Source organism: Pelophylax lessonae (genome assembly GCF_965119305.1).
Source record: "Pelophylax lessonae genome assembly, chromosome: 1".
NCBI classification, from domain to species: Eukaryota; Metazoa; Chordata; class Amphibia; order Anura; family Ranidae; genus Pelophylax; species Pelophylax lessonae.
Window position 1 is genome coordinate 26,236,758 of NC_138768.1, and position 27,652 is coordinate 26,264,409.

The 27,652-nt window shown below is 46.2% G+C and overlaps 1 protein-coding gene across 1 annotated transcript in view; it reads right to left on the reverse strand.

The window, feature by feature from the left end:
* Window positions 1–26,328, reverse strand: part of LOC309563172 (vomeronasal type-2 receptor 26-like) — a gene marked incomplete at both ends in the record, with an annotated part of 80,770 nt that extends 54,442 nt beyond the window's left edge. Inside the window, one exon of the mRNA XM_082267506.1 lies at window positions 26,122–26,328. Coding sequence (XP_082123632.1) covers window positions 26,122–26,328 — 207 coding nt within the window. The remainder of the gene's footprint in view (window positions 1–26,121) is intronic.
* Window positions 26,329–27,652: the final 1,324 nt, after the last annotated feature.

Genomic DNA, 27,652 nt, shown 5'->3' on the forward strand with positions numbered 1-27,652 from the left:
AACACAGTGATGAAGATTTAAGAGACAGGTTGAGTGGAGGTGGTAGGTGACAGACACTTGAAGGTAAGACAGTAGCAGATGGATGCAGGTAGGTTTAGCAATCATGTATGGTAGCAGATGACAGAGTAGCAGGTGGACATACAAGAGAGATCAACCCAGTGCAGGAATAAGTAGCAGTAGTCTTAAGAGCTAGCAATCTAGATATGCAGATGTGATAAATAGTCTTTACTATGCAGAGCTAGATAGTGTAAGCTTAGTATAAGTTTATAGAGGGTTCCCCTGCGGGGTACTTAGCACTAATAGCAATACAGCCGAAGGTTGGTTCAGGAGGAGCGGATGATCCGGAAGCGGGATGCAGGGATCAGCGCAGCGAGGTTCCGTCAGCAAGGTATGCTTGCAAGCACGAAAGCTTCAAGCCAAGTTAGCATCCAGGTAAGGGTGTTTGAACGAACACATGTGAGTGAGAACCGGCGATTTAAATAGCCATCCAGTCCGGCGCTGAGTGATGACAGCATCAGTCTTAAAGGGAAACACACCTATATGTGTTTCTTCTATCTAGGTAGATGGAAATCACCCAGAAATAATGTGATAGGAGGCACTGAGAGTGCCAGAACCTTACAGTACCCCCCCCCCCCCCGTAAGGCCGGCTCCGGAAGGCCTCTAAGGCTGGTTGTCGATATAAGAATCGGAAAAGACTGGTTGCCGATACGAGAATCGGATAATACTGGTTGCCGATACGTGAATCGGATCAGACTGGTTGCCGATGCGAGAATCGGATCAGACTGGTTGCCGATGCGAGAATCGGAAAATACTGGTTGCCGATACGAGAATCGGATGAGACTGGTTTCCGATATGAAAATCGGGGAAAAAAAAAAAAAATTGGTTGCCAATATGAGAATCAGATAATACTGGTTGCCGATACGAGAATCGGATAAGACTGGTTGCCGATACGAGAATCGGAAAATACTGGTTGCCAATACGAGAATCGGATGAGACTGGTTTCCGATATGAAAATCGGAAAAAAAAAAATGGTTGCCGATATGAGAATCGGATCAGGTTGGTAACCGATCTGAGAATCGGATCCCTTGTTGCCGATATGAAAATCGGATCAGGTTGGTAACCGATGAGAATCGGATCACTTGTTGCCGATATGAAAATCGGATCAGGTTGGTAACCGATCTGAGAATCGGATCACTTGTTGCCGATATGAAAATCGGATCAGGTTGGTAACCGATGTGAGAATCGGATCACTTGTTGCCGATATGAGAATCGGATCAGGTTGGTAACCGATCTGAGAATCGGATCACTTGTTGCCGATATGAGAATCGGATCAGGTTGGTAACCGATCTGAGAATCGGATCACTTGTTGCCGATATGAAAATCGGATCAGGTTGGTAACCGATCTGAGAATCGGATCACTTGTTGTTAGGGTGTCTGCTACATGGACCCCTCACTAGAATCGGACGCATAACCATCCAAAGTAATCCTAGTAGTCCTAGCAACCAATGCTTCTTCAAACATCCTCAGATCCTTCCTACATACCACCGTGCCATTAGAAGCGCGTACGCAGTCAGGTGCAAGAATCTCAATATTTTCATTGGACGCTAAAAATGTGCTTGCAAAAATAGGTACAGGAGGTTTTTTAGAACGTGGTATCAAGTTCACTGGAGTTAAAGGAATATCTATTCCAATATTTGTTAATTTCTGGGTGTCCTTCTCTGATATAGAACGGGGACAGGGCTGGCAACAGCCTTGATAATTTCCAGGCTGTCTTTCAGGGAAGACCCTTCGGATTCGCCTGGCCTCCATTGGGAGAGCCTTAGGCCTATGGGGTCTGGTTGGGCAGAATGTAATGAAATGTCCCCCTTCACCACAATAAAAACAAAGGCCACAGATTCTCCTGTGATCTCTTTTTTCTTGTAAGGACAACCTAGTATGTATGGCACCAATCTCCATAGGCTCCTCATCCATCTCTGTAGGATCAGGGTTCAAATGGGATGTGTCAGAGTGACAAGGCTGACTGTTTAAGGCAGGCTTGGACCATGACCAGGCAGGATCACCATTTTTATTAGGTTTCCTTTTTTCCCTAGGTAGCCGGGGTCTGTGGTTACCTGGAGCGGGTTTAGGAGTGGGGTCAATGGCCGAAATCCGAGAAGAACTGGATAATGGCATTCCCATTTTTTCAGACTTCCTTTCTCGTAGTCTTCTATCTATGGTGATACTGAGTTGTATCAATGCATCCAGGGTTTCTGGCAGATCCGCTCGGGCGAGCTCGTCTTTAACGGCTTCTGATAGGCCAAGCCTAAATTGGGTTTTCAGAGATGCATCATTCCATTCTGAATCAAGGGTCCATCTCTTGAATTCTGCGACAAAGTCTTCCACAGGTCTCCCACCTTGGTTCAAGGATCTTAATTGAAAATCGGCAGTACTCTGCCTATTGGGATCATCATATAGGCTAGTAAGTTCTGCTAGAAACAAGGCATAGGAGCTGAGAAGCTGGTCGTTTTTCTCAAAAAGAGAGTCTGCCCAGGCCCAAGGATCGCCTGTTAGGTAAGAAATAATAGTACAAACCTTAATATGATCAGTAAGGTAGGTACGGGGTCTTAACAAGAAAAGTAACTCACATGCGTTTTTAAATTCGCGAAATTTTTTGCGATCGCCTGTAAATCCCAAAGGAGGATTTATTTTGGGTTCAGGGGACTGAGCAGAGGTAAGTTGTGTCAGTCTAATTACCTGCTGCGACAGAGCCTGATTGTCTTCTTTTAATTCAGCAAGTGCGTGTATTAACGCAGTTACTTGCTGTTTTAATTGTGTCACCTGAGTGGTTATTTCTGCTGAATCCATTTCTAGGTTCATTCAATCTGTAACGCTCCTGCGTTTCATGTATGGTGTGGATTTTCAGCTGCAGAAATATTCCACTTCAGTAGTCATGTAAGAGAGATGCTGAGATACCATTCCCAACCTCAATGACTCATCATGTGTGGAAGGTCTTAATTCAGCAAGTAAATACACACACTCAACAAGCTGGTTCCTAGAGTGACTTTATGTATGTAGTAACACAGTGATGAAGATTTAAGAGACAGGTTGAGTGGAGGTGGTAGGTGACAGACACTTGAAGGTAAGACAGTAGCAGATGGATGCAGGTAGGTTTAGCAATCATGTATGGTAGCAGATGACAGAGTAGCAGGTGGACATACAAGAGAGATCAACCCAGTGCAGGAATAAGTAGCAGTAGTCTTAAGAGCTAGCAATCTAGATATGCAGATGTGATAAATAGTCTTTACTATGCAGAGCTAGATAGTATAAGCTTAGTATAAGTTTATAGAGGGTTCCCCTGCGGGGTACTTAGCACTAATAGCAATACAGCCGAAGGTTGGTTCAGGAGGAGCGGATGATCCGGAAGCGGGATGCAGGGATCAGCGCAGCGAGGTTCCGTCAGCGAGGTATGCTTGCAAGCACGAAAGCTTCAAGCCAAGTTAGCATCCAGGTAAGGGTGTTTGAACGAACACATGTGAGTGAGAACCGGCGATTTAAATAGCCATCCAGTCCGGCGCTGAGTGATGACAGCATCAGTCTTAAAGGGAAACACACCTATATGTGTTTCTTCTATCTAGGTAGATGGAAATCACCCGGAAATAATGTGATAGGAGGCACTGAGAGTGCCAGAACCTTACACTGTGTCCTCTGTATCCCCCCAGCCACACACAAGTGATGGCCATGAGCTGGCCTGGGTGCCACCCTGCTGTGAACATGGTTCCATCTCCCCCTCCATCTCCTACTCCTCATATTCGTCATCCTCAAGAACTGTGCCCCTGCTGGAAAATTGTGTATCTGGCGTTTCTGGGTGCAACCCACACTCGAAGCCACTTGTGAATGACTGCCCTGAAAGCCTTGGAAATTATACCTCTTCCTCCTCCTCCTCCTCATCCTGTGCCACATCCTCTTCCATCATCGCCCGAACCGTTTTTTTTAAGGAGGCATAGAAGTGGTATAGTTAAGCTGAAAACTGCGTCATCGGCACTGGCCATGTTGGTGGAGTACTCGAAACAGCGCAACAAGGCACACAGGTCTTGCACAGAGGCCCAGTTATTGGTGGTGAAGTGGTGTTGTTCCGCAGAGCGACTCACGCGTGCGTTCTGCAGCTGAAACTCCACTATGGCCTGCTGCTGCTCACACAGTCTGGCCAGCATGTGAAAGGTGGAGTTCCACCTTGTGGGCATGTCACATATGAGGCGGTGAGTGGGAAGGCCGAAGTTACGCTGCAGCGCTGACAGGCGAGCAGCAGCAGGGTGAGAATGCTGATAGTGCGCAGACGGCCCGCACTTTCTGCAGCAGCTCTGACATATCGGGGTCATTTCTAAGGAACCTCTGCACCACCAAATTCAGCACATGTGCCAGGCAAGGGATGTGTGTCAAACCGGCTAGGCCCAGAGCTGCTACGAGATTTCGCCGGTTATCGCACACCACCATGCCAGGCTTGAGGCTTACTGGCAGCAACCACTCATCGGTCTGCTGTTCAATGCCCCTCCACAACTCCTGCGCGGTGTGGGGTTTTTCCCCCAAACAGGCAAGTTTTAAAACTGCCTGCTGTCATTTACCCCTGGCTGTGCTGAAGTTGGTGGTGAAGGTGTTACGCTGACCGGCGGTGGAGGATGAGGAAGTAGAGTAGGAGGAGTTAGGAACAGGAGGCAAACTGAAGCGCCCTGCAATCCTCGGTGGTGGAAGGACATGCGCCAAACTGCTATCCAGCTGCCACTGCATTTACCCAGTGTGCTGTTAGGGAGATATAACGTCCCTGACTGTGCTTACTGGTCCACGTATCCGTAGTTAGGTGGACCTTGCCACAGATGGCGTTGCACAGTGCACACCAGATTTTGTCACCCACTTGGTTGTGCAGGGAAGGGATGGCTTGCCTGGAAAAGTAGTGGCGGCTGGGCATGATGTACTGTGGGATGGAACGACAGCATTTCAAAAGCCAGGAATTTTGAAATGCTGGCATTCAGGCCCAGGGATCGCGGGTGAGTAGGGGGGGTACTTCCTCTTCCGCTCTAGTGTTTGGGAGATAGAAAGCTGAACGCTTCCACGGGACATTGTGGAGATGGTTGTTGGTGACCCAGGTGGTGGTGTTGCTGACAGATCCTCTGTTTGCGGGGTGGCAGGTGCCACTGTCACTACAGAGGTACATGAAGAGGCCGAGACTGCAGCAGAAGAGGAAGCAGGAGGAGCCAGAGACCTTTCTTGGTTTTTGAGGTGTCTACTCCACTGCAGCTCGTGCTTAGCACTTAGATGCCTGGTCATGCAGGTTGTGCTCAGGTTGAGAAGGTTTATGCCTCGCTTCAGGCTCTGATTGCACAGCATGCAAACCACTCGTATCCTGTCATCATCACATTGTCTGAATTACTGCCACGATAGGGAACTCCTTTTAGCTGGCGTTGGTGTGCTCGGTCCCTTGCTGCGTTGGGCAGTAGAAGGCGTAGTGTCTTGGGCACAGCCGCTCCGCTTTTGCACCCTGCTTCCTCTTCTGCTGTGCTGGTGGCTCTGTGCGACCACTGCCTCTTCCTCCAAGCTACTCAGGTCACCTGCATGACGTTCATTCCATGTGGGGTCGAGGACCTCATCGTCCTCCACATCATCTTCCACCCAGTCTTCACCCCTGCCCTCCTTGTCGGTCTCCACAATTCGGAATTCCGCAGCAGTTGGCACCTGTGTTTTGTCATCATCTGAGACGTGCTGCGATGGTCCTCCCATGTACTCATCTTGAGACATAAGTGGTTGGGCATCGGTGCACTCAATCTCTTCCACTTCTGGGGCAGGGCTAGGTGGATGGCCCTGGGAAACCATGCTAACAGAGTCATCAAAAAGAAGAATAGACTGCTGCATGACTTGGGGCTCAGACTGCTTGGCTGACTTGCAAGGAGGTGAGGTGAAAGATTGATGGACATCAGCTGCAGGTGCCAACTCAGACCTTTCAGCAGTAAACTGAGTGGGAGACAATGTGAAGGAACTGGAGGCACTATCAGCAACCCAATCTACTATCGCCTGTACTTGTTCTGGCCTCAACATTTGTAGGGGCACATTAGGCCCTGCCAAATACTGCTGCAGGTTCTGTCGCCTATTCGCAGCTGAGAAAGGCGTTTCACTTGTGCGTGTAGCTGGCACAGATCGACCACGTCCTCTCCTTGCAACAGGAGCTCCACCAGCAGCACAATGACCCATGCCACATCCCTTATTTGACCTACTCCTCATATTTCTCTAATTTTGGATCTTCCCCTAAATGGGTGTTTATTGAATAGCGGAATAGAACAACAGTATCCAATGGGTGTATCTCACAGTAACATATGCAGACTAGGCTGCAATCTAATTTTTTTCCCCTAAATGGGTTTTTATTGAAAAGCGGAATATAACAACAGTATCCAATGGGTGTATCTCACAGTAACAAATGCAGACTAGGCCGCAATTTTATTTTTTCCCATAAATGGGTTTTTATTGAAAAGCAGAATACAACAACTGTATCCAACGGGTGTATCTCACAGTAAAATATGCAGACTTAATTTTTTTTCCCTAAATGGGTGTTTATCCACTTGCCGACAACCTTACAACGATTTACGTCAGCAGTCAGCCCCTCACAGGCAAAGTGACGTAGTACTACGTCACTAGCCTGTGAGGCTCTAGGGAGCGAGCGCATGCCGCTGGAGGCACGCTCCAGCTCGCTCACGGACCCCCCCGCGCGTGTGACCGGTGGACCCGATGTCAGCCGGTCACTCGCAATCTTCGGTTACTCCGGGAGAAAGGCAGGCGGCTAATGTAATGTAAACAAAGCCGCCTGTCATTCTCCCCTGTGTAACAGCATAGATCATACGGTCCTGCTATGTAGGAGCGTAGATCTTTGCTGTTACACCACTAGCCACATCCAATTACAGTTAGAAGCATGCCCCTAGGGACACACTTAACCCCTCCTTCTCAAATAAAGTTAACCCCTTCCCTGCCAGTGTCATTTTTACAATAACAGTGCATATGTATAGCACTGATTACTGTAGTAATGTCACTGGTACCCCCAAAAAGTGTCAAAAATGTCAGTCAAGGGTCCGATCTGTCCGCTGCAATGTCGCAGTCCCGCACAAAAAAAAAACGAAGATCGCCGCCATTACTCGTTAAAAAAAAAAACAATAAAAATGACAAAAATCTTTCCCTTAGTAAACGCAATAACTTTTGCGCAAACCAATCAAAATACTCTTTTTGCGATTTTTTTATACATATGTAGCAGAAAACAAATTGGCCTAAAATGTTAAAAAAAAAATAGATTTTTACATTTTTTTGGGGGGGAATTTAATATAAAAAAATGTGAAAAATATTGTTGTTTTTCAAAATTGTTTTTTTGTTTATAGCGCATGATCAAAAAAATCGACACAGGTGATCAAATACCACCAAAAGAAATCTCTGTTTGTGGGGGAAAAAAAAGGACGTGAATTTAATTTGGGTACAGCGTCGCACGACCGCGCAATTCTCCGTTAAAGTCACGCAGTGCCAAATCGCAAAATAGGCCCTGGTCAGGAAGGGGGTAAAATCTTCTGGGGCTTAAGTGGTTAATGAAAAGCGGAATACAACAACAGTATCCAATGGGTGTATCTCCCAGTAACATATGCAGACTAGGATGCAATTTAGTTTTTTTCCCCTAAATGGGTTTTTATTGAAAAGCGGAATACAACAACAGTATCCAATGGGTGTATCTCACAGTAACATATGCAGACTAGGCTGCAATTACATTTTTTTCCCCTAAATGGGTTTTTATTGAAAAGCGGAATACAACAACAGTATCCAATGGGTGTATCTCACAGTAACATATGCAGACTAGGCTGCAATTAAATTTTTTTCCCCTAAATGGGTTTTTATTGAAAGGTGGAATACAACAACAGTATCCAATGGGTTTATCTCACAGTAACATATGCAGACTAGGCTGCAATTTAATTTTTTTCCCCTAAATGGGTTTTTATTGAAAAAGCGGAATAGAACAACAGTATCCAACGGGTGTATCTCACAGTAACGTATGAATGAAAAAGGTTTATTTTTCCCTTTAATGGGTAATTTTTGAAGAGCAGATTAGAACAGCAGTGTCTAAACAGTGTCAGTGTCACAGTAAAGTATCACAGTGTCACAGTAAAGTATGAATGAAAAACTGAAAAAATATTTGTCCCCTTAAATTGGTGCTTGTTGAATAGCAGATTAGAACAGCAGTGTCTAAACGCTGTAAGTCACAGTAAAATATGAAGAAAAAAAAGTTTTTTGTTTTTTTTAATCCAGATTAAGCAGACACATATGCACTGAGCTTGCCTTACATGGCCGCTGCACGCCGCACGCCGCCCACCTAACAGACTGATAAAAGTTTTTTTTTTTTTCTCCCTCCTCCTCACTGGGCTCAGGTCTGGGCAAAAAGATCGTACACTACACCCCCACACAATAAAATCAATGTAGATCGCTGTCTGATTAAAGAAGATTCTTCCTATTCTTTCCCTGAAAGCAATCTCCAGCCTGCCCCTACAGTAAACTCCTATCTCTCCCTCAGCAGCAGCAGGAACCTTTCCCTACAGTAGTTAGAGCAGAGTGACTCCAACTTATATAGAGGCTGGGTCACAGGCTGCACTGGCAAATTACAGCCATGCCATTAGTAAGTATGGCTGTGATGGCTTCTAAGGGCACACTAGTTAAAAGCTTGCTGATTGGCTCCCTTGCAGCTGTTGAAACCGTGCCATTAAAACCGTGCCAGAACTAAATTAAATTACTTAACAACGGACTGTATCCCGAACATACAGTGAAATGTTCGGGTCCGTGTACCGAACACCCAAGAGTCCGGTACGATCCCGAACAATACAGTCTGGGTTTGCTCAACCCTAGTTCTCAACTTTTATTGCTAGCGAGGAGAATGAAGGCAGATATTGTCTTCATCCAGGAAAATCATTTCTACGCCAATCAATTACCTAAATTGACTAACCTTAACTTTCCAATAGCTAAACATGCCACTAATAGTCTAGAAAAGAGAAAAGTAGTATCCCTGCTTGTCTCCAAACACTCCCCTATCACTCTAACTCATGTCCTCATGGATCCCAAGGGCAGATTCCTTTTTTTGAAGTCAACCGACTAATTACACTGGCAAACCTGTTGATCAACTAACCACCTTCCATTCAGGCATCCTAATAATGGGTGGAGATAAAAATATCCCTTTGCAACCAATCTTGGACACATCTACAAGTATCTCATCACTACTAGGGATGATCGAACTTTTGAAAAGTTTGGTTCGAACAGAACACCCGAACTTCCCGAAAGTTCGGGTCCGGATTCCAGAACCCCATTGAAATCAATGGGACCCGAACTTCGGTAATCAAAAAACACAATTTTGAAGCCCTAAAACCAAATAAATGCCCCTAAAAAGTGCCTAGGGTTCTGGGTCATGCCCCAGGGACTATTAATCACACAAAAAACAGTTATTAAAAATTGTAATTTTTGATAGAGAGACAATTATTGAAAAAATTATTGAAAAAAAAAAAGATTTCTTTGGATTTAGTGTCTGGGGGGGGTCTAAAATGTTTACCTGTGAAGTTTCATCTCTGTAGCATGTCCAGAACCAGAAAAAAAAAAAAATTGCAGTAGAACAGGCATATGGCTCCGCTACTTTCACAACTGGCCGTTTTTGTTGCAGGCGTTTTTTTGGGTATTTTTTGGGCATCTTTGGAGGCAGGCATAACATCTGAACTTCTGTATAGGGGTATATATACACACACACATATATGTATATATACACATACACACATATAGGTGTGATAGGAGTGGAGCCACAATCCTGCAAATAATTTCATTAGCGCAGGCATAGGGTTCCGCTACTTTCACACCTATATGTGTGTATGTGTATATATACATATATGTGTGTGTGTATATATACCCCTACACAGAAGTTCAGATGTCATGCCTGCCTCCAAAAGACGTCCACAAAAAAGCCCAATAAACGCCTGCAACAAAAACGGCCAGGTGTGACAGGAGCGGAGCCCTATGCCTGCTCTACTGCATTTCTAATACAAACAATCTTTTTTCTATGGCGGTCACCCTGACATGGAAGAGTTTGGTCACCCTGCCATAGCAGTCAGAGTCAGTTCAGCCTACACTACACTATGGTCACCCTGACACTTAGCACTTTCCCTACAGAAACTAGATTATTAAATCTAACTATAGTGGAAAATAGTACCCTAACTACACTAGATATCCCTTTCCTCACACTAATAATTGCTAAATTACACTTTTGAAGCAGGAGTAACAGAACTGCTTCCACTCTCTTCCACAGCCCCTGTATTACAGTGCTAGAGATTTGGCGGGGCTATCTTATATTCTGGGGGGCGTATTCACTACTGATTGGCCTCTGGACCCCCTAGTCACTCCAATTACATTCCTAGCATCCTCCTGCCCCCTCAATTGGCTTTTACTAATGTTTCTGGTCCAATCATGGGCTTTTAAAGCCCAGTTCCTGTCCCATTGCATTTTGGTCGGTTCTGGTTGCCGAATTCCAAACTTTTTCCGCGAAGAGTTCGGAATTCAGTCGACCCGAACCGTTTGATTATCCCTAATCACTACTGTAAAAAGCCCTAACAAAAGTAAATCTCCTTTTACAAAACCTCCTACTCCATGACACTTGGTGCACTGTCAATCCCAATATACGTGACTACACATTTTTCCACAAAACAGGTACTTCAGACTAGACTACCTATTTCTTTCTCAACCTGATGTCTGCTTTCTCTCAGAGGCTACCATTGAGCCACAGACCATTTCTGACCACAACCCAATCACTATAACCCTAACATTTCAGGAACATTCCTAACACACTGCACAGTGTTGACTAGATCCCTCTCTTCTCACAGAAAAAACACACCTTACAAAACTCTGTACACCCGTACGTCAATACTTTGAAGAAAATATAGATCCTGACATTTCCCTGATCTCAATCTGTAAAGTGCATAAGTGCGTGATCAGAGGGGAGCTAATTGCGCTAGCTGTGAAATTACAAAAAGAAAGGAAGACACACCTAGACGCCCTAGCAGCATATAATAAAGCCTTGAAGCAGCCCACAAAAAATCACAAGCGGCCCAAGTATTTAACAACTTACTGTCAGCAAGAAGGGAACTTCTCCCTACTCTAGACCAAATTATAAAATGAAAATACCTACTATCCAGAAAACGATTCTATGAACATAGCAATAAGAGTGGCAATCTATTAGCCCTTCAATTCGAAAAATCCACCTACACAATCCATTGCATTAAATCATCAGATGGTCACCTCTTAGCATCAACTGATGAAATAGCCATCCAATTTGTTCAATTTGTTACTCCCTCTACAATATAACACAACAACCACCTAATGATCCTACCTGAACTTCTAGGCAGGAGCACATCTTGGAATTTCTCTCAAAATATAGCTCCAAACCCATTCCCAAAGAAGAACTAACTTTTTCCTTGAAACAAATTAAAGCGGTGCTCCGCCCCTCCAAAAATTAAAAGTCAGAAGCTACACATATTGTAACTGCTGATTTTTAATATTAGGACACTTACCTGTCCTGTTTCCATCGGCTCTTGAATGCTGCCGCTGCCATTGCTGGTAAGGGAACCCGGCAGTGAAGCCCTGCAGCCTCACAGCCAGGTCTCTACTGTGCATGCACCCAGTGCGCTGTGCTCTCTTACTAGCCCAGAAGCAGAGGAAGGAGGAGGGAGGAAGAGGGGGGTGAACTGCTGATGTACCTCACCGTGGCAAGGCCTGACAGAAGTGGGGAGAGGGTACCTGTTAAAAATAGGTCCCCGCTTCCCCCCCTGAAAGGTTCCAAATGTGGCACTGGAGGGGGGGAGGAGACAGATTGTAAGCTCTAACGAGCAGGGCCCTCTAGTTCCTCCTGTTTTGAACTGTATTGTAACTGTATTGTCTTCCCTCACATTGTAAAGCGCTGCGCAAACTGTTGGCGCCATATAAATCATGTACTGTATAATGTATAATAAACAGATAAGCGGAAGTTCCACTTTTGAGTGGAACTCCGCTTTAAGTCCGGAAAATCCCAGGCCCAGGTGGCTTCTCAGAATCCGACTATAAAACCTTTACTAACATCCTTGCTGATCCCTTCTTATTCCCATATAACTCACTGATTGTCAACCCAAAAGGTCTCCAAGGTTCCCTAGAAGTGCATATAACAGTAATCCTGAAAAATGGGAAAGACCCCAAGTTCCTAATTATAGGCCCTTCTCCCTGATTAATGTAGACCTTAAAATCTGTGCAAAGAGGGGGACGTGGTCTGGCCGTACAGGGAGATGGCCGCTTGAGACAGGAGCTCCCGCCGCCACGAGCCTACAGCGCTACCCACAGGATCCGCATGACATCTCCAACCACCGGTAAGGATGTCATCGGCCTCCTGGTCCTCCTCTGCCACCCGCTCTGGCTCCCCGAGGGATCCCGGTGCCAAACTCAGCCCCAGTATACCGGAGCTGTTCCGCACACAGGCCACAAACATGGCGCCGACGGGCGGCAGCTCCCCGCCCGCCATCAATCACAACCATCCACCCGCTCATATGCAGCCGTGACTTCGGGAGACCCCGATCCCTGCTCCCCCGCACCAGTGGCACCCAGACAACTGTGTATGGACAGCCTGCGTGCCATAGCAGCAGACATTAAGGACACTTTAGGGGCGGCCATCTTGGAATTGAGGGCCGATATTCACTCTCTCACTGGCAGAGTGCAAGAGATAGAGAGGGTGGCTGCACACCAGGATACTGCCATCCATGACCTATACTTCAGAATCGATGCCCACACTATTCAGCTGAGGGATATGCAGCGCCATATGGAGGACTTAGACAACCGTGGCAGGCGCCATAATCTCCGCATTTGCGGTGTGCCTGAAACAGTGGAAGGAGATCTCCTGACCCCTACGGTCATCTCCCTGTTTAACTCACTCCTGGACAGGCCTCCCCAGTCCCTGATTGATATGGAGCTTATACATAGAGCGTTGCACCCACGGGGTAGGGAGGGGGACCCGCCAAGAGACGTGGTGTGCTGTTTAGTGGACTACCGCCTGAAGGAGGACATTTTACGTAAAGAAAGGAAGAGGCATCACATTGATTTTGATATTTTCCGGCATTACCCGCCAACATCGCAGGGAAATGAGACCATTGCTTGAGACTTTCAGGAATAAGGGCATTACCTATAGATGGAAATTCCAATTTTGTTTGTCAGCCTCCACGCAGGGTCGTTCTGCACTTCTCAGAGTCCCGGAGGATCTCCCCCACTTCTGCTCCACCTTGGGTATTCCCTACATGCATCTCCCCAACTGGTACGCGGAGTTCCGACCCGCTCCCTCTCCTGGTGAAGCCCCCGGAGCTGAACTCATGGATGCCCAGGATGTGCGGTTCAGGAGACAACGCTCCCCGTCTGAGGGCCCGTGCTCCTGCAGCCCCCTCCCACGCCAATAGCCCTACTAAACCCCCACAGGTCTGCAGGGCTAGAAGGGAGGACTGATCCTGTTTCATTCCTTTCCTAGGTCCGTGAAGACTTTGTCCCGCCACGCGAAACACTGCTCTGCCTTCACCCCCACATGTTCTAGTTCCTTCGGACCACACCAATTATGTTTTTTCTTTTCCCCCTTTTTTTTGGATTGCCTTGCTTTGTTTGTCCAGCTTCTCTCACTCCTACTGCCTTGAGGAACCCGGATGATCTGATTGACTGTTCCTACGCCACTGGATGTAAGCACTGAATTCACGACTTCTGCTCAACCTCATCTCCTTTCCCTTCCTGTGGACTGGTAACGTACCACCTGACCCCCTCACCTTCACTTTTCTATTTTTCTCCAACGGCCCCAGGAGAGAACTTTTTCTTTTTATATTTTTTCCTCCCCTCCTTTTGCTCTGGACAGCTAGCCCCTTGCCTCATGGAGCCTTCCCCCCATGTCTTGCACATGAAAGTCCCTGAATGCTCCCCCCTTAGCCTCTCACCAGCCCGTCAACACCTAAACTGTGCCAATAGGCGATTTTTGGTTATACTTGGACTTTGCTTCACTTTCTGTCCATGATGCTTGGTGTTGCTTGTTATGTGACTTAGTTAGCCCCAGGCTCTTTTCTGTCCCTTGGGGGGCTCCGACAGGAGGACCTCTGCTTTTCAGGGTCCTCTGTTGCCGGGGCTGCCCGGGGTGCCGAGTGGCTAGACGGGGGCCGCATACATTGCCTCTACTTATTGTAAGCATGTTGACTGAGGTAAGGGTTTCAACAAATGGGATTGGGGGGGCCCTACTGGGGGAGGGCCTACTTTAATCTGTATTGCCCATTGATGTTAAGCGCGTGTCTCTCTCCTTTCGTGGGGATGCACGTGCCTACCTGGTTTACGGAGCGGTACACCATTTCCTGGAATTATGGATTCAGCCCACCCAACAGCGTTTTACCATGCGGTCCACCCGCTCTGTGGGATTGGCCGACTTCTGTCACTGGTCTTCTCTTTTTTGGCAGCAATTTGGCCTCCCACCGGGTGATTGGAACATCGAGGCTGGGGGGAGTATCTACTGCTCACCCTCTTCACGCAATCTACACTTCCCTGATTGTCCATAAATACTCAGACATCCCTTGATAATATATTGCATTCTATTGTTTGTTTCGATAGTGTGACTTGGCGATCTACTTCCACAGTAGGAGGTAGCTTTGGATACTGCTCATACACCCCCATCCCCCCTGGAGATGCCAACGGGACCTGAAGCCCCGTCCTTCCATATTGGGGACTTCCCCGCTTCCCACATTGCCACTTGATTATCTGGGTCCCGGTGTGATTCCCCCCCCTTCACTCCCCCTCTTACCCCTTTACTCCACGGGTTCCCTACTATCCTGCCCCTCATCGGCGTGACGGTCCCGGCTGGCATCACGGGGGGCATGGTGGAATAACCTCTCTCCCACAGATCTCCAGGATTAGACTAAGAGACTGTTTTGTTTACCTCACTGTTGTTATTTATTGCACCTTACTGGTTATCCTGACCCCTTCTCCCTTCCCCTACTGGCTATGATGGCTTGGACTTAGTCTTCCACTACCCCCACGTTATGTTCTTGTTTAACGCCCTCATACCCCCCATCGCGCCTTCCAGATTATGTACACTGCACTCCATCCTGGAGGCCCTAACGGCACACCCCTGCGGCTAGACTTGGCACAGTTTCACAGTCCCACCTTCCAGGGTGGATCCCTGCATTTCTCCTTATGATTCCATTACACCCACACTGCTTTCACACCCTGGCCTCAACCCCTTTTACATGCTGACTTTCGGCTTGTGGCCGGGCTCCCTAATTGAGTGACTAGTTTAGTCTCCTCTTCCCGCTAGGTCTACTCCAACCCCCCATTAGTGGTTCCCTCACCCCCCTGCAACAGCACCTCTTCTCTGTGCCCCTTTTGCCACTACACATACAAATACACTCCATACAACTCCGTTCAGTTCCGGCCGGCCGGACCCAGTAGTGGTCTCCTCCCTCTACACCAGTTCCCTTCCCTTCCCCCTTACCTCTTCGACCTTCCCTCCCCAGCCTTCCCTTACCCTTTTTTTTCTTCCCCCTTCCTTTCGTGTATTGTCTCCTATACTCTCTGTATTCTACACACCACCCCCTGCACCCCACGCTTAAACTTTATTCTCTCAACGTGAGAGGCCTCAACGTCCCAGAAAAACACTCTCAGCTTTTCCTCGACTTGCGTAAATCGAAAGCGGACATTGTTTTTCTCCAGGAAACTCACTTTAGAACTGATAGTATCCAAAAGCTCCAATCTAAAACTTACTCTACAGTGCATCATGCCCCTTCTTCGGATTCCAAATCCAAGGGAATGTCTATCCTCCTCTCTAAACATTGCCCATTTCAGGTCTTGGAGTCCTTGGCTGACGACCATGGCCGGTTCCTCTTCCTCAAGGGCACAATACATGGCCGACCCCTCACACTAGCTAACATCTATGCTCCTAACAAGAAACCGTTCCCCTTCTTCAGATCCACTCTCCAAAAGTTGTCAGACTTCTACTCTGGGCAGCTTATCTTGGGAGGGGACGTTAATGTTGCCTTATCCCGCTCTTGGATACATCTGAGGGCTCCTCCTCTATACTATACGCCGCCCTGCGCTCAATTAACACAATTTGTGTCGTACTCTCCACCCGGACACCAAAGGACTTCACCTTTTATTCACCCCCACACAATCGTTACTTCCGCATTGATTACCTCTTCATTTCCCAAGATTTATTACCGACGCTCCTGTCCGCTTCCATCGAACCTATATTCCTTTCGGACCACTACCCTATCTGTGTCACCTTCTCCTTCCCTGTACAGTCACGCATCTCGCTTGGCGACTGGACAGCTCCCTCCTCTCGGACGCTGCGTGCATTTCAGCCATAACAGACCGCCTCTCTCACTATTTTGCAGAAAACATGTCTTCGGACACCAACTGTGTCACACTCTGGGCAGCGCACAAATGCCTGATCCGCGGGGAACTCATAGCCCTAACGTCTAAGCGCAGAAAGGCGCACTCAGCTCAAGTCGAGTCTCTTTTGCTTAAAATAAGCAATCTGGAGCGCGCCCATAAGCAATCCAGTACCCTCACAGAGCTCACCTTAGCTCGTCAGGAACTGTTGGAGGTCTTGGGGAAGTCTGTCCGCCGCAAGTTCGCCCTCTCCCATGGCCTCTTCTATGAGCATGCCAACAAATCGGGCAAGCTACTGGCAAGGGCTCTTCAGAAGAAGCGGGCAAATAACACTATCCACTCTATTGTAGACCCGTCCGGTAAATCACTTGTCTCCACTCCTGACATAGCTGCCCAATTTGTCACCTATTACTCCAGATTATACAACTTGCCGCGGGCAGACTCTCCTGAGCTCCAGCAGTCTAGACTCCATGAGATTCAACAATTTCTAGGACAACATTTCCCCCCCCCCCTCCCCTTTCGGAGGCAGCTCTGGCCGACCTGTATGAACCCATCACCTCTATGGAGATTATGACGGCTCTTAAGCAATCAAAACCGGGCAAATCTCCGGGACCAGATGGCCTCCCTGTGGGCTATTACAAAGCGTTTTCCGATCTGCTGCTACCACATATGGTAAACGCCTTCAATGCATTTCCGGACGCTGAATCCCTCCACTTGGACCTCCTGGAGGCTCATATTTCGGTTATTCCCAAACTGGGCAAAGACGCATCCCTGGTCCCTAACTATAGGCCAATATCCCTCCTTAATGTAGACATCAAATTGTACACCAAAGTTTTGGCTAACCGCCTCCTCCCCTTTATCCCCGAGGTGATTTCCCTCAACCAAGTAGGGTTCGGCCATGGCCGAGAAGCGAGGAACAACACTACTAAAGCACTCCATCTCCATCACTGGCTTTCCACGACCAATACCCCTGGCTTTTTCCTGTCGCTCGACGCGGAGAATGCGTTCGATAGAGTTGCCTGGGACTACATGAAGGAAGCACTCAGGGCCCTGGGACTGACGGACCGGTTCCTGCACTGTGTTTTGATTCTCTACTCCACCCCCACGGCTAGAGTACGGGTTAACGGCACTCTCTCGGACGCCTTCTCCGTGTCGAATGGCACAAGACAGGGTTGCCCCCTATCTCCCCTAATTTACATCCTTACTCTGGAACCCTTACTGCGCCAAATCCAAGATGATCCGAATATTAAGGGAATCACCCTGAAAGGCAACTCCTATAAATTGGGGGCCTATGCCGATGACATCCTCCTTTTCCTTATGGACCCCCTGCTATCAGTCCCAAACCTTCTCTCGGCTCTTAAAACTTTTCAAGACCTTTCCAACCTAAAAATGAATTATTCCAAATCCCGAGCCCTCAACATATCATTGCCCTCTTTGCTCTTGCAACTCTGCCAGACCAACTTTCCCTTCCAGTGGGACCCCCATGCTATTACTTACTTAGGAGTTCAGCTACCAAGTAACCTTTCAGATCTGTATGCCAAGAACCACCTAGCGATTCTACACACGGTCAAAACATTCCCAGTATTACCACCTATACGCCTGACTTCACTCCGGCACAATACCTTCTTCATCACACCTCCTTGTCTTTCTCCAGTTACAAAAAATCTTCACCTTACACCTTATTAATGCGGCCAGAATGTGTGTACCATGCCATTGGCTGTCTACTTCCCCTCCCACGGTCGCTGAGTGGTTGCGACGGGTAAAAAGAGTGGCAGAGATGGAGGACATTGTCGCCCAAGCCAAGGACTCCAACCGCAAATACTATACGACCTGGACACCCTGGATACACTTCACTTCTCTACCTGATTTTCAGAGTTTAAGCACTGCTCCGTAGATCTTCTCCCTGGCTTCTCACACTCTACATGAGGTGATCTTTCTACCCCTTTCAACTACTCCCGAGGAAGCTCTTCCCTACATCTTCCCCGATAACTTATACGTACTTCTCAGCCTCTATGTCTCTTTCCCCCCTCCTCTTCTTCCCTCTTGTTCTTTCCCCTACCCTCCTTCCTTTCCCCCCTCTTCCTCCCTCCCCTACCCCTCACTCCCCAATAGCAGACCCTTGATGACCTCTGGGCAAGCACTCCCCCTCCATTGACCGTCCATGTAGGTATCCCCTATAGTTACCTACTCCTGATTGGGTATCACACACATTTGGTGATTGCCTCCTGCCTCCTGACAAAGGGAGTTCCCCACTGGGGGTGTCGGGTCACAGGAAGCACCACCGAGGCGTACGTCCGGCTCCTCTCCCAAGTACCCCATGATCGACCGGAGGTCTTCAAAGTTACTGACTATATGGTACCCCTACGGCCCTAATTCTTACTACAGATAATTGTGCTTTTTAAAGTCTGCTTATGGATACAGTTAGATAATCCTCTGCAGTCCTGTATGTTCCAGTGTTTCAAACTGTACGAATGTGCTCTGGTCTGTATATCCCATGGTTCTTGTTCTTTTTGTTTATGTTTTGTAAACGCATGACTTGTTGTACGTGTACTTCGGTTTCTTTTCAATAAAATGTTTTGAGAAAAAAAAAAAATCTTTGCAAAAATATTCGCTAACTGCCTATTGTCCCTTCTACTGTCAATAATAAACAAACAATGACCAAGTAGGCTTTATCCCAGGCAGAGAAGCCAGGGATATTACCCTGAAGGCCATAAGCTTGCACCACTGGCTTACCAAGACCAGACGGGGAGGGTTTTTTCTGGCATTGAATGGAGAAGGCATTCGATAGGGTGGCTTGGGACTACATGCACGCAGTACTAGAACAGGGCCCCTATTAAATTAATATACTCTCCCACCTTCTATACACACTACAAACAGTGCCCATCCAATTGCCTAAGGCATATCGCAGAATGTGTACCCTTTTTCTCTGGGGGCACAAACGCCCTAGACTTAGCTATATTGTGCTCACCCTGCCCAAATTAAAAGGAGGCATAGGATTGCCCGAAATTAGCAAATATTTTATTGCCTGTCACCTAGCAAGGATAGTGGACTGGAACTGGAACTGCAATACTAAGGCATGGCTCCAGCTGGAACAAGCACACTCTACAACACCAATACAACTTATCCCTTGGTTACCCCCACAACACACTCCTGCAGAATACAAAGACCATCCGATGGTGGAGCCCTCCTTAAAATGCTTTTGCACAGCATTTACACCATTTAACCTCTCTTCTCACCCTGGGCCACTTACCCCCATCAGACTGCTCTCCAGGCATGTCCAACAACTTGTTGAGAGATGTTTGGCCTCACAAACAGGTCACCGCAGAACAGTTTTTTCACAGAGGTTCCCTACTCTCTTACGAGGCACTATTAGACCAGCCCCACAACTCTACTTTTCCCTTCTGGACCTTTGTCCAACTAAGACATTTTTGTAATCACCCAAGCTCTTCCTCTGATTGGTGCCTCCACACACACCTTTAAAAGCTATATGCTCCAGAACAGCATTGCAACGGCATTTGATCTCCCTAATACATTCCCTCTTATTCTCTAAAATTACTCCAAAAACAAACAAAATGTCTCAGAAGTGGGAAAACAACACACAAAAGCTCCATGAACGTTACAGAATATGAAACAGGATACAAATTCACACCCTCGACATCTCCCTTATGCTGAAGATGTGGAACCGAACTTTAAAAACCTTTAGGTCATATTTGCAGCCGCAAAAGATGTACTAGCTGTGCACAAATAGTACCAGCACATGGACAATGTCATAACAGAAGTATTGCAATTGGAAAAGTTGCCCTAAATTTTTTTTTTTTTTTTACAGCAAATTTCTTTTTTTTCATTAATCGGCCAAACTAACAGCAGCTGGTAAATACATATAGGGTCCATTCACACATCTGTTAAATGGGTCCACATCCATTCCACAATTTGGCGGAACCTTTACAGACCCATTGATTTTTAATTCCAGTTTGAAAAATTAGGCATTAACAGGATACAGAAGTAAGTGTTGGCCATTCCAGGCCCCAAAAATTAGCCCACATGCATTTACCTGACAGCTAAGAACGTAGTATTCTGTGGCTGAAGGTACATTAGGCATTCACAGTATACCGAAGTGTCGGCCTGTATAGGCCCCAAAAATTAGCCCACATGGGTTTAACTGACAGCAAATAACGTAGTATTTGATGGCTAGAGGTACATTAGGCATTCACACAGGATAGAGAAGTAAGTGTCGGCCTATATAGGCTCCAAAAATTAGCTCACATGGGTTTAACTGACAGCAAAGAATGTAGTATTTGAGGGCTAGAGGTACATTAGGCATTCCCAGGATACAGAAGTCTTGGCCATAAAAGGCCCCAAAAATTAGCCCACATAGGTTTACCTGACAGCTAAGAACGTAGTATTCTGTAGCTGAAGGTAAATTAGGCATTCACAGTATACAGAAGTAAGTGTCGACCTGTATAGGCTCCAAAAATTAGCTCACATGGGTTTAACTGACAGCAAAGAACGTAGTGTATTTGATGGCTAGAGGTACATTAGGCATTCACACAGTATACAGAAGTGTCGGCCTGTATAGGCTCCAAAAATTTGCTCACATGGGTTTAACTGACCGCAAAGAACGTAGTATTTGATGGCTAGAGGTGCATTAGGCATTCACAGGATACAGAAGTAAGTGTTGGCCATAAAAGGCCCCAAAAATGAGCCCACATGGGTTTACCTGACAGCTAAGAACGTATCATTCTGTGGCTGACGGTACATTAGGCATTCACAGTATACAGAAGTGTCGGCCTGTATAGGCCCCAAAAATTAGCCCACATGGGTTTAACTGACAGCAAATAATGTAGAATTTGATGGCTAGAGGTACATTAGGCATTCACACAGTATACAGAAGTGTTGGCCTGTATAGGCTCCAAAAATTAGCTCACATGGGTTTAACTGACAGCAAAGAACGTAGTGTATTTGATGGCTAGAGGTACATTAGGCATTCACACAGGATACAGAATTAAGTGTCGGCCTGTATAGGCTGCAAAACTTAGCCATTCAATGGACATGAAATGCCTTTTAGGCCGCTGTATTTAGCGAAAACAAGGACCAGGAATTGTTGTGGGTGGATGGCGGTCTGGCAGATATTTGTGGCCTGTTATGAGGAATTTCAGTGAAACATGGTCTGCTGTTCACATGTGTTGAATTCCTCAGAGATCCATGCCTCATTAATTTTTATAAATGTGAGGTAGTCTACACTGTCATGAGCTAGGCGAGTGCGTTTATCAGTCACGATCCCCCCTGCTGCGCTGAACATCCTTTCGGACAGGACACTGGACGTGGGGCAAGCCAACAGTTCCATTGCAAATTGTGCAAGCTCTGGCCAGAGGTCAAGCCTGCCCACCCAGTAGTCCAGGGGTTCATCACTCCTCAGAACGTCCACATCGGCCGTTGTAGTCGGACACCTGTCGGACACCTTTTTTTTATGCTCCAACATTTGAGCCACAGAAGCTTGCCTTTTTCCAGAACAACATGGCGACGGCATCATGGAAGGTAGAGTGTTGGACAACTGTGAGGAGACAGGAGAAGAAGGGGAAGAGGCTGGATGGTAAGAGCCTGGAGTGTGGCTTTGTGGGTTCTGACAGTGTTGCTCCCACTGGGCTCGGTGATGGGATTTCAGGTGCCTTATTAAGGCGGTTTTTCCTAGGTGAGTGTTGGGCTTACGACTTATGCGTTGACTGCAAAGGCTGCAGATGGCAACACTGTTGTCCGCAACGGACACATTAAAAAAAGCCCACACTGCGGAGCCATGTGCCGGCGTCCTCGGAGCGCCAGATGTGACTGTACATGGTTGATGGCTCGCTCCTTATAAATTTGCAGTCTGCTTTGTACCTCTTGTGCAATGCAAGTTCTGCCTGCCTCTCCTCCCTATCTGCCCTTCCTCCAGTTCTACAAATAATTGGCTAGTAACTGTTGTCACTGTGTGTTGCACAGTTAACACAGCAAAAGAGGCCAAAGTTTTGCAGGACTAAAATACAATCTTAGAAAAGTATACTGTTAAATAACACCTCACTTCAATCTGTGGTATTGGGGGGGGGGGGCAATTTTATCATACCAGTTCTACAAATAAATGGCCAGTAACTGTTGTCACTGTGTGTAGCACAGTTAACACAGCAAAAGAGGCCACATTTTTGCAGGACTAAAATACAATCTTAGAAAATGATACTGTTAAATAACAAAAAAAATTGGCCAGTGAGTTTGGCACTGTGTGTACCAGACTTAACTCAGCAAATGAGGCAATATTGTTGCAGGACACAAATACACTTGTAAAAGTTTGCTCAGATAACACCCCACTTCAATCTGTGGTATTGGGGGCCACAGGTTTATTACAACAGTTCTACAAATAACTGGCCAGTAACTGTTGTCACTGTTTGTAGCACAGTTTACACAGCAAGAGGCCAAATTTTTGCAGAACTAAAATACACTCTTAGAAAATTATACTGTTAAATAACACCCCTCTTCAATATGTGGTATTGGGGGGCCATTGTCACACCAGTTCAAAAAATTGGCCAGTGAGTTTGGCACTGTGTGTATCAGACGTAACTGAGCAAAAGAGGCAGTATTGTTGCAGGACACAAAAACATACAAAAGTATGCTCAGATAACACCCCACTTCAATATGTGGTATTGGGGGGGGCCATTGGTCTATCACACCAGTCATAATACATTATAAGTGCTTTTGTCACTGTGTGTAGTATTGCTGCAGCAACGCTCAGTCACCACACCTGTCACAATGCTGCACAGTGCACAATAATACTACTAATCCACTATAATATGCTTTCTACAAAGTATATTATACTGTGGATTACCCCCCCCCCCCTTTTTAGTGCACTGCACAGCAATACCAAAAAATTTGCAGCCCTTTAAATGACTTTTGTGGACATTAACAGAGCGATTTGTGTCACTGCAGATACCGATCTCTAACTGTCCCTAAAGCACAGACTGGGTACCTGACCCTATACTGAAGAGACTGTAATAGACCTATACCGACATTGCAGCCCTTTAAATGACTTTTGTGGACATTAACAAAGTGATTCGTGTCGCTGCAGATGACGATTTCTAACTGCCCCTAAAGCACAGACTGGATACCTGTCCCTATACTGAAGAGATACTGGACCTACACCGAAATACCAGCCCTGAAAAGGACTTTTGTGGACATTAACAGAGCGATTTGTGTGTGACTGTTGCTGATCTCTAACTGCCCCTAAAGCACCGACTGGATACCTGCCCCTAACCTGAGAAGATACTAGTAGACCTATACCAAAATACCAGCCCTGAAAAGGACTTTTGTGGATCTTCACAGAGCTATTTGTGTCTGGCAATCTCTCCCTCATTAGCACAGCAGATCCTACACTGGCAAAAAGCGGAATGTGAAATGGCCGACAGCTCAGGTCTATTTATAGGGTAGGGGGCATGTCCATGTGCTGAAATGTTTATTTAGCTGTCCCGTTCCACCTGACTGCTGTGTCATGGGTCAAAGTTCTCACCAATGTAAACTAATATGGCCGCCGCGAACAACGCCATGTGTTCACAAATTTGGCGGGTAGGGAACAAGCAAAATTTGCCACGAACCGACCGCCGGGCGAACCGCAAGGCCATCCCTAATCAGGACTGCTGCACCTTCAGAACTCCTCCGTTCAGGCACCCATCAGCAGAGAACAAAGCACGACTTATCAGTTTACAACCAGCACTTGGAAACCTGGGCCAACACGCTGTCTAGCTCTCACTCATCAAGCACCATCAGCGTCGCAAATGACAATCCTTCCAAAGTCACCCATATTTGGGGGTGCTGGCTCCACTTCCAAGACTCCTTGACCAACAAGGCTTCCCAAACGACAATCAGACGGCACTCCTCCATCAATTCATCTAATTGACGACTACCGAACAACAAGATGGAAACGTTATATTGCATCAGCCAAATATCCTTATACCCACCCATAAACAAGAACGAAGGAATTTACACAGACAAACTCCCTATCCCCAATTCTCATAACCCCCTTCCCTTTCCTATTCCCTTCCTTGCTGCTCCTCTCCCACCCACCCTAACCCCCCCCCCCCCAACCTTAAATATATCCACTGTCACATAGCATCGAAATTTCAGATAGGTTCTTTAACCCGGACCCTGCCTGCTCAAAAAAGCTAAAGGAACACTTTGAAAACACATCTGATCTCAATGGGGAAAAATATAATGCTGGATAGCTATACTATGTACTGGGTAATGTGTTAGGAATGAAAGGATGCCACATTGTTTAATGGAAATTAAAATTGTCAATCTACAGGTGGTTAAATTCAAAGACAACCCGAAAACCAAAGTGAAAAAATGATGCAGTAGGCTAGTCCATTTTGCTAAAATTTAATTGCAGCAAATGAAAATGGTACTTAGGAGTTTGTATGGCCCCCAGGTGCTTGTGTGCATGCCTGACAACATTGGGGAATGCTCCCAATGAGAGGATGGATGGTGTCCTGGGGTATTTCCTCCCAGATCTGGACCAGGGCATCACTGAGCTCCAGAACAGACTGAGGTGCAATCTGGCAGTGTCAAATAGACCGAAACAAAGTCCCAGAGGTGTTCTATTGGATTTAGGTCAGGCAAGCATGGGGGCCATTCAATGGTATCAATTCCTTCATCCTCCAGGAACTGGCTGCATCCTCTCACCACATGAGGCCGGGCATTGCTGTGCACCAGGAGGAACCCAGGACCCACTGCACCAGCGTCTGACAATGGGTCCAAGGATTTTATCCAGATACCTAATAACAGTCAGGGTGCCATTGTCTACCCTGTAGAGGTCTGTGTGTCCCTCCATGGATATGCCTTCCTGGACCATCACTGACCCACCACCAAAACAGTCATACTGAGTGATGTTAAAGGCAGCATAACATTCTCCATGACTTCTTCAGACCCTTTCACATCTGTCACATGTGCTCAGGGTGAACCTGCTCTCATCTGTGAAAAGCACAAGGCACTAGTGGCAGGCCTGCCAATTCTGGTATTCAATGGCAAATGCCAATCGAGGGACATCAGGCCCTCAGGCCACCCTCATGAAGTCTGTTTCTGATTGTTTGGTCAGAGACGTTTACACCAGTGGCCTGCTGGAGTTCATTTTGTAGGGCTCTGGCAGTGCTCATTGTGTTCCTCCTTGAACAAAGTAGCAGATATCTGTCCTGGTGATGGGTTAAGGACCTTCTACAGCCCTGTCCAGCTCTCCTAGATTAACTGCCTGTCTCATGGATCTCCTCCATGCTCTTAAGACTGTTCTGGGAGACACATCAAACCTTTTGGCCATGGCACGTATTGATGTGTCAACTTGGAAGAGTTGGGCTGCCTTTGCAACCTCTATAGGGTCCAGGTATCACCTTATGCCACCAGTAGTGACACTGACTCTAGCCAAATGCGAAACTAGTGTAGAAACTAGAAAAACTAGAAAATCAGGTTCTGATCACATTCATTATATAGCAACTTTTCTCATCAACTGGAAATTATTACCACCTGGATAATCTTCACTCGAAGCAAGATAGAGACTAATATTACAGCTAAGGAGATGCACAATTTATCATACAATAAAACTAAACAATCCCTATAAATCCTAATTATGAGCCTCCTCAGCAAGCAATACAAACAGAAAACAATCATGTAATGTCTTACTTTGCCTCTTTTCCAGAAGATGGGATTACTCATATTGGTAAGCATTTCAGGCACAAAGTCTGGTCCCATAATGGTAATTTGATAAGTGAATGCATATGTACTGTTAACAACAACCCAGCTTTCCAAAATAAGATCGGTTGGAACTTCTCTTCTCTCATTGAAGTAGATCTTGTCTCCGGATGGTTCCACATAATAAACATTTCTCATATATTTCTGCAGCTTTTCATGGAAGACAGAAATAGACACATTACCATAATACCAATTTAAAGGATAAGTTCACCTTTTGTAAGATGTTAGATGTTACATCCATATTCAGGGTGTAACATTACAAAAACTGTGACCTCCACTCCCCCGACTTCCCCATTTTGACAGCTAGCGGGGGATTTTCTCCCCTGCTAGCTGTCACTATTTAAAAAAAAGTGGCTACGTGGGGCTCCAACCGGCCAGCTGCGTCATTCATTTACAGAATTCTGTAAGTAGGAAAACTATAAGTACCGACAGCCTTAAGCTAGATACACACTATACAACTTTTGTTGTTTGATTTCCTTTAGATTTATCTTCAACTATGTAGTGCAAGGGTCTGTCTGATTGCACACGTTGAAAGTGTTTAGGTTTGACTTTCTATTATATGGTTTTGGTAAATCTAAATGAAAAAAAAAAATCTATAGTAAATTGTATAGTGTGTATCCAGCTTTGGTAGCTGTCTATACTTCCCAGGCCCCTAGGAAAAAAAACATAATAAATGCAAAAAAATGTGTGTGCATTTATTATTTTTTTTTTAAAAAAAGGTAAACTTATCCTTTAACTTTCTACTGAACAAATTCAAACTTGTCAATTCTACTAGTGGGGAAAAAAATGAGACCATGGGACAACAACTGCTGTAAGGGAGTATCTCCCCTGATATGCTAATTTTTCTTGGTTATGAAATTGTCCGTGATCATTGTACATTTTACTATATTTCTCCATAATGTCTCCCTTTTTTTTTTTTTTTTGTTAAATGCTCTATGTAACCTCTTTAACCACCTCAATACTGGACATTTTCACCCCCTTCCCACCCAGGTCAATTTTCAGCATTCAGCACTCTCACACTTTGAATGACAATTACTCAATCGTGCAACACTGTACCCAAATAAAATTTTTTACTTCAATATGTTTTTAATGGGATTTTACAAAAAGAAAACATAGAAACAACATGTGAGTAAACTTTTTCAGGCCTGACTGTAGGGATGGCCTTGCGATTTGCCCGACGGTTGGTTTGCGGCGAGCTTTGCTTGTTCACAGTCCGCCGATTTTGCGAACACATGGCGTTGTTCGTGGCGGCCATATTAGTTTACATTGACATTTGACCCATGACACAGCCGTCAGGTGGAACTGGACAGCCAATTGAAACATTTCAGCACATGGACATGCACCCTACCTTATAAATAGACCCGATCAGGCGGCCATTTCACATTCTGGTTTTTGTCAGTGTAGGGAGAGGTTTGCTGTGTGCATCAGGGACAGATTGCCAGACACAAATAGCTCTGTTAAG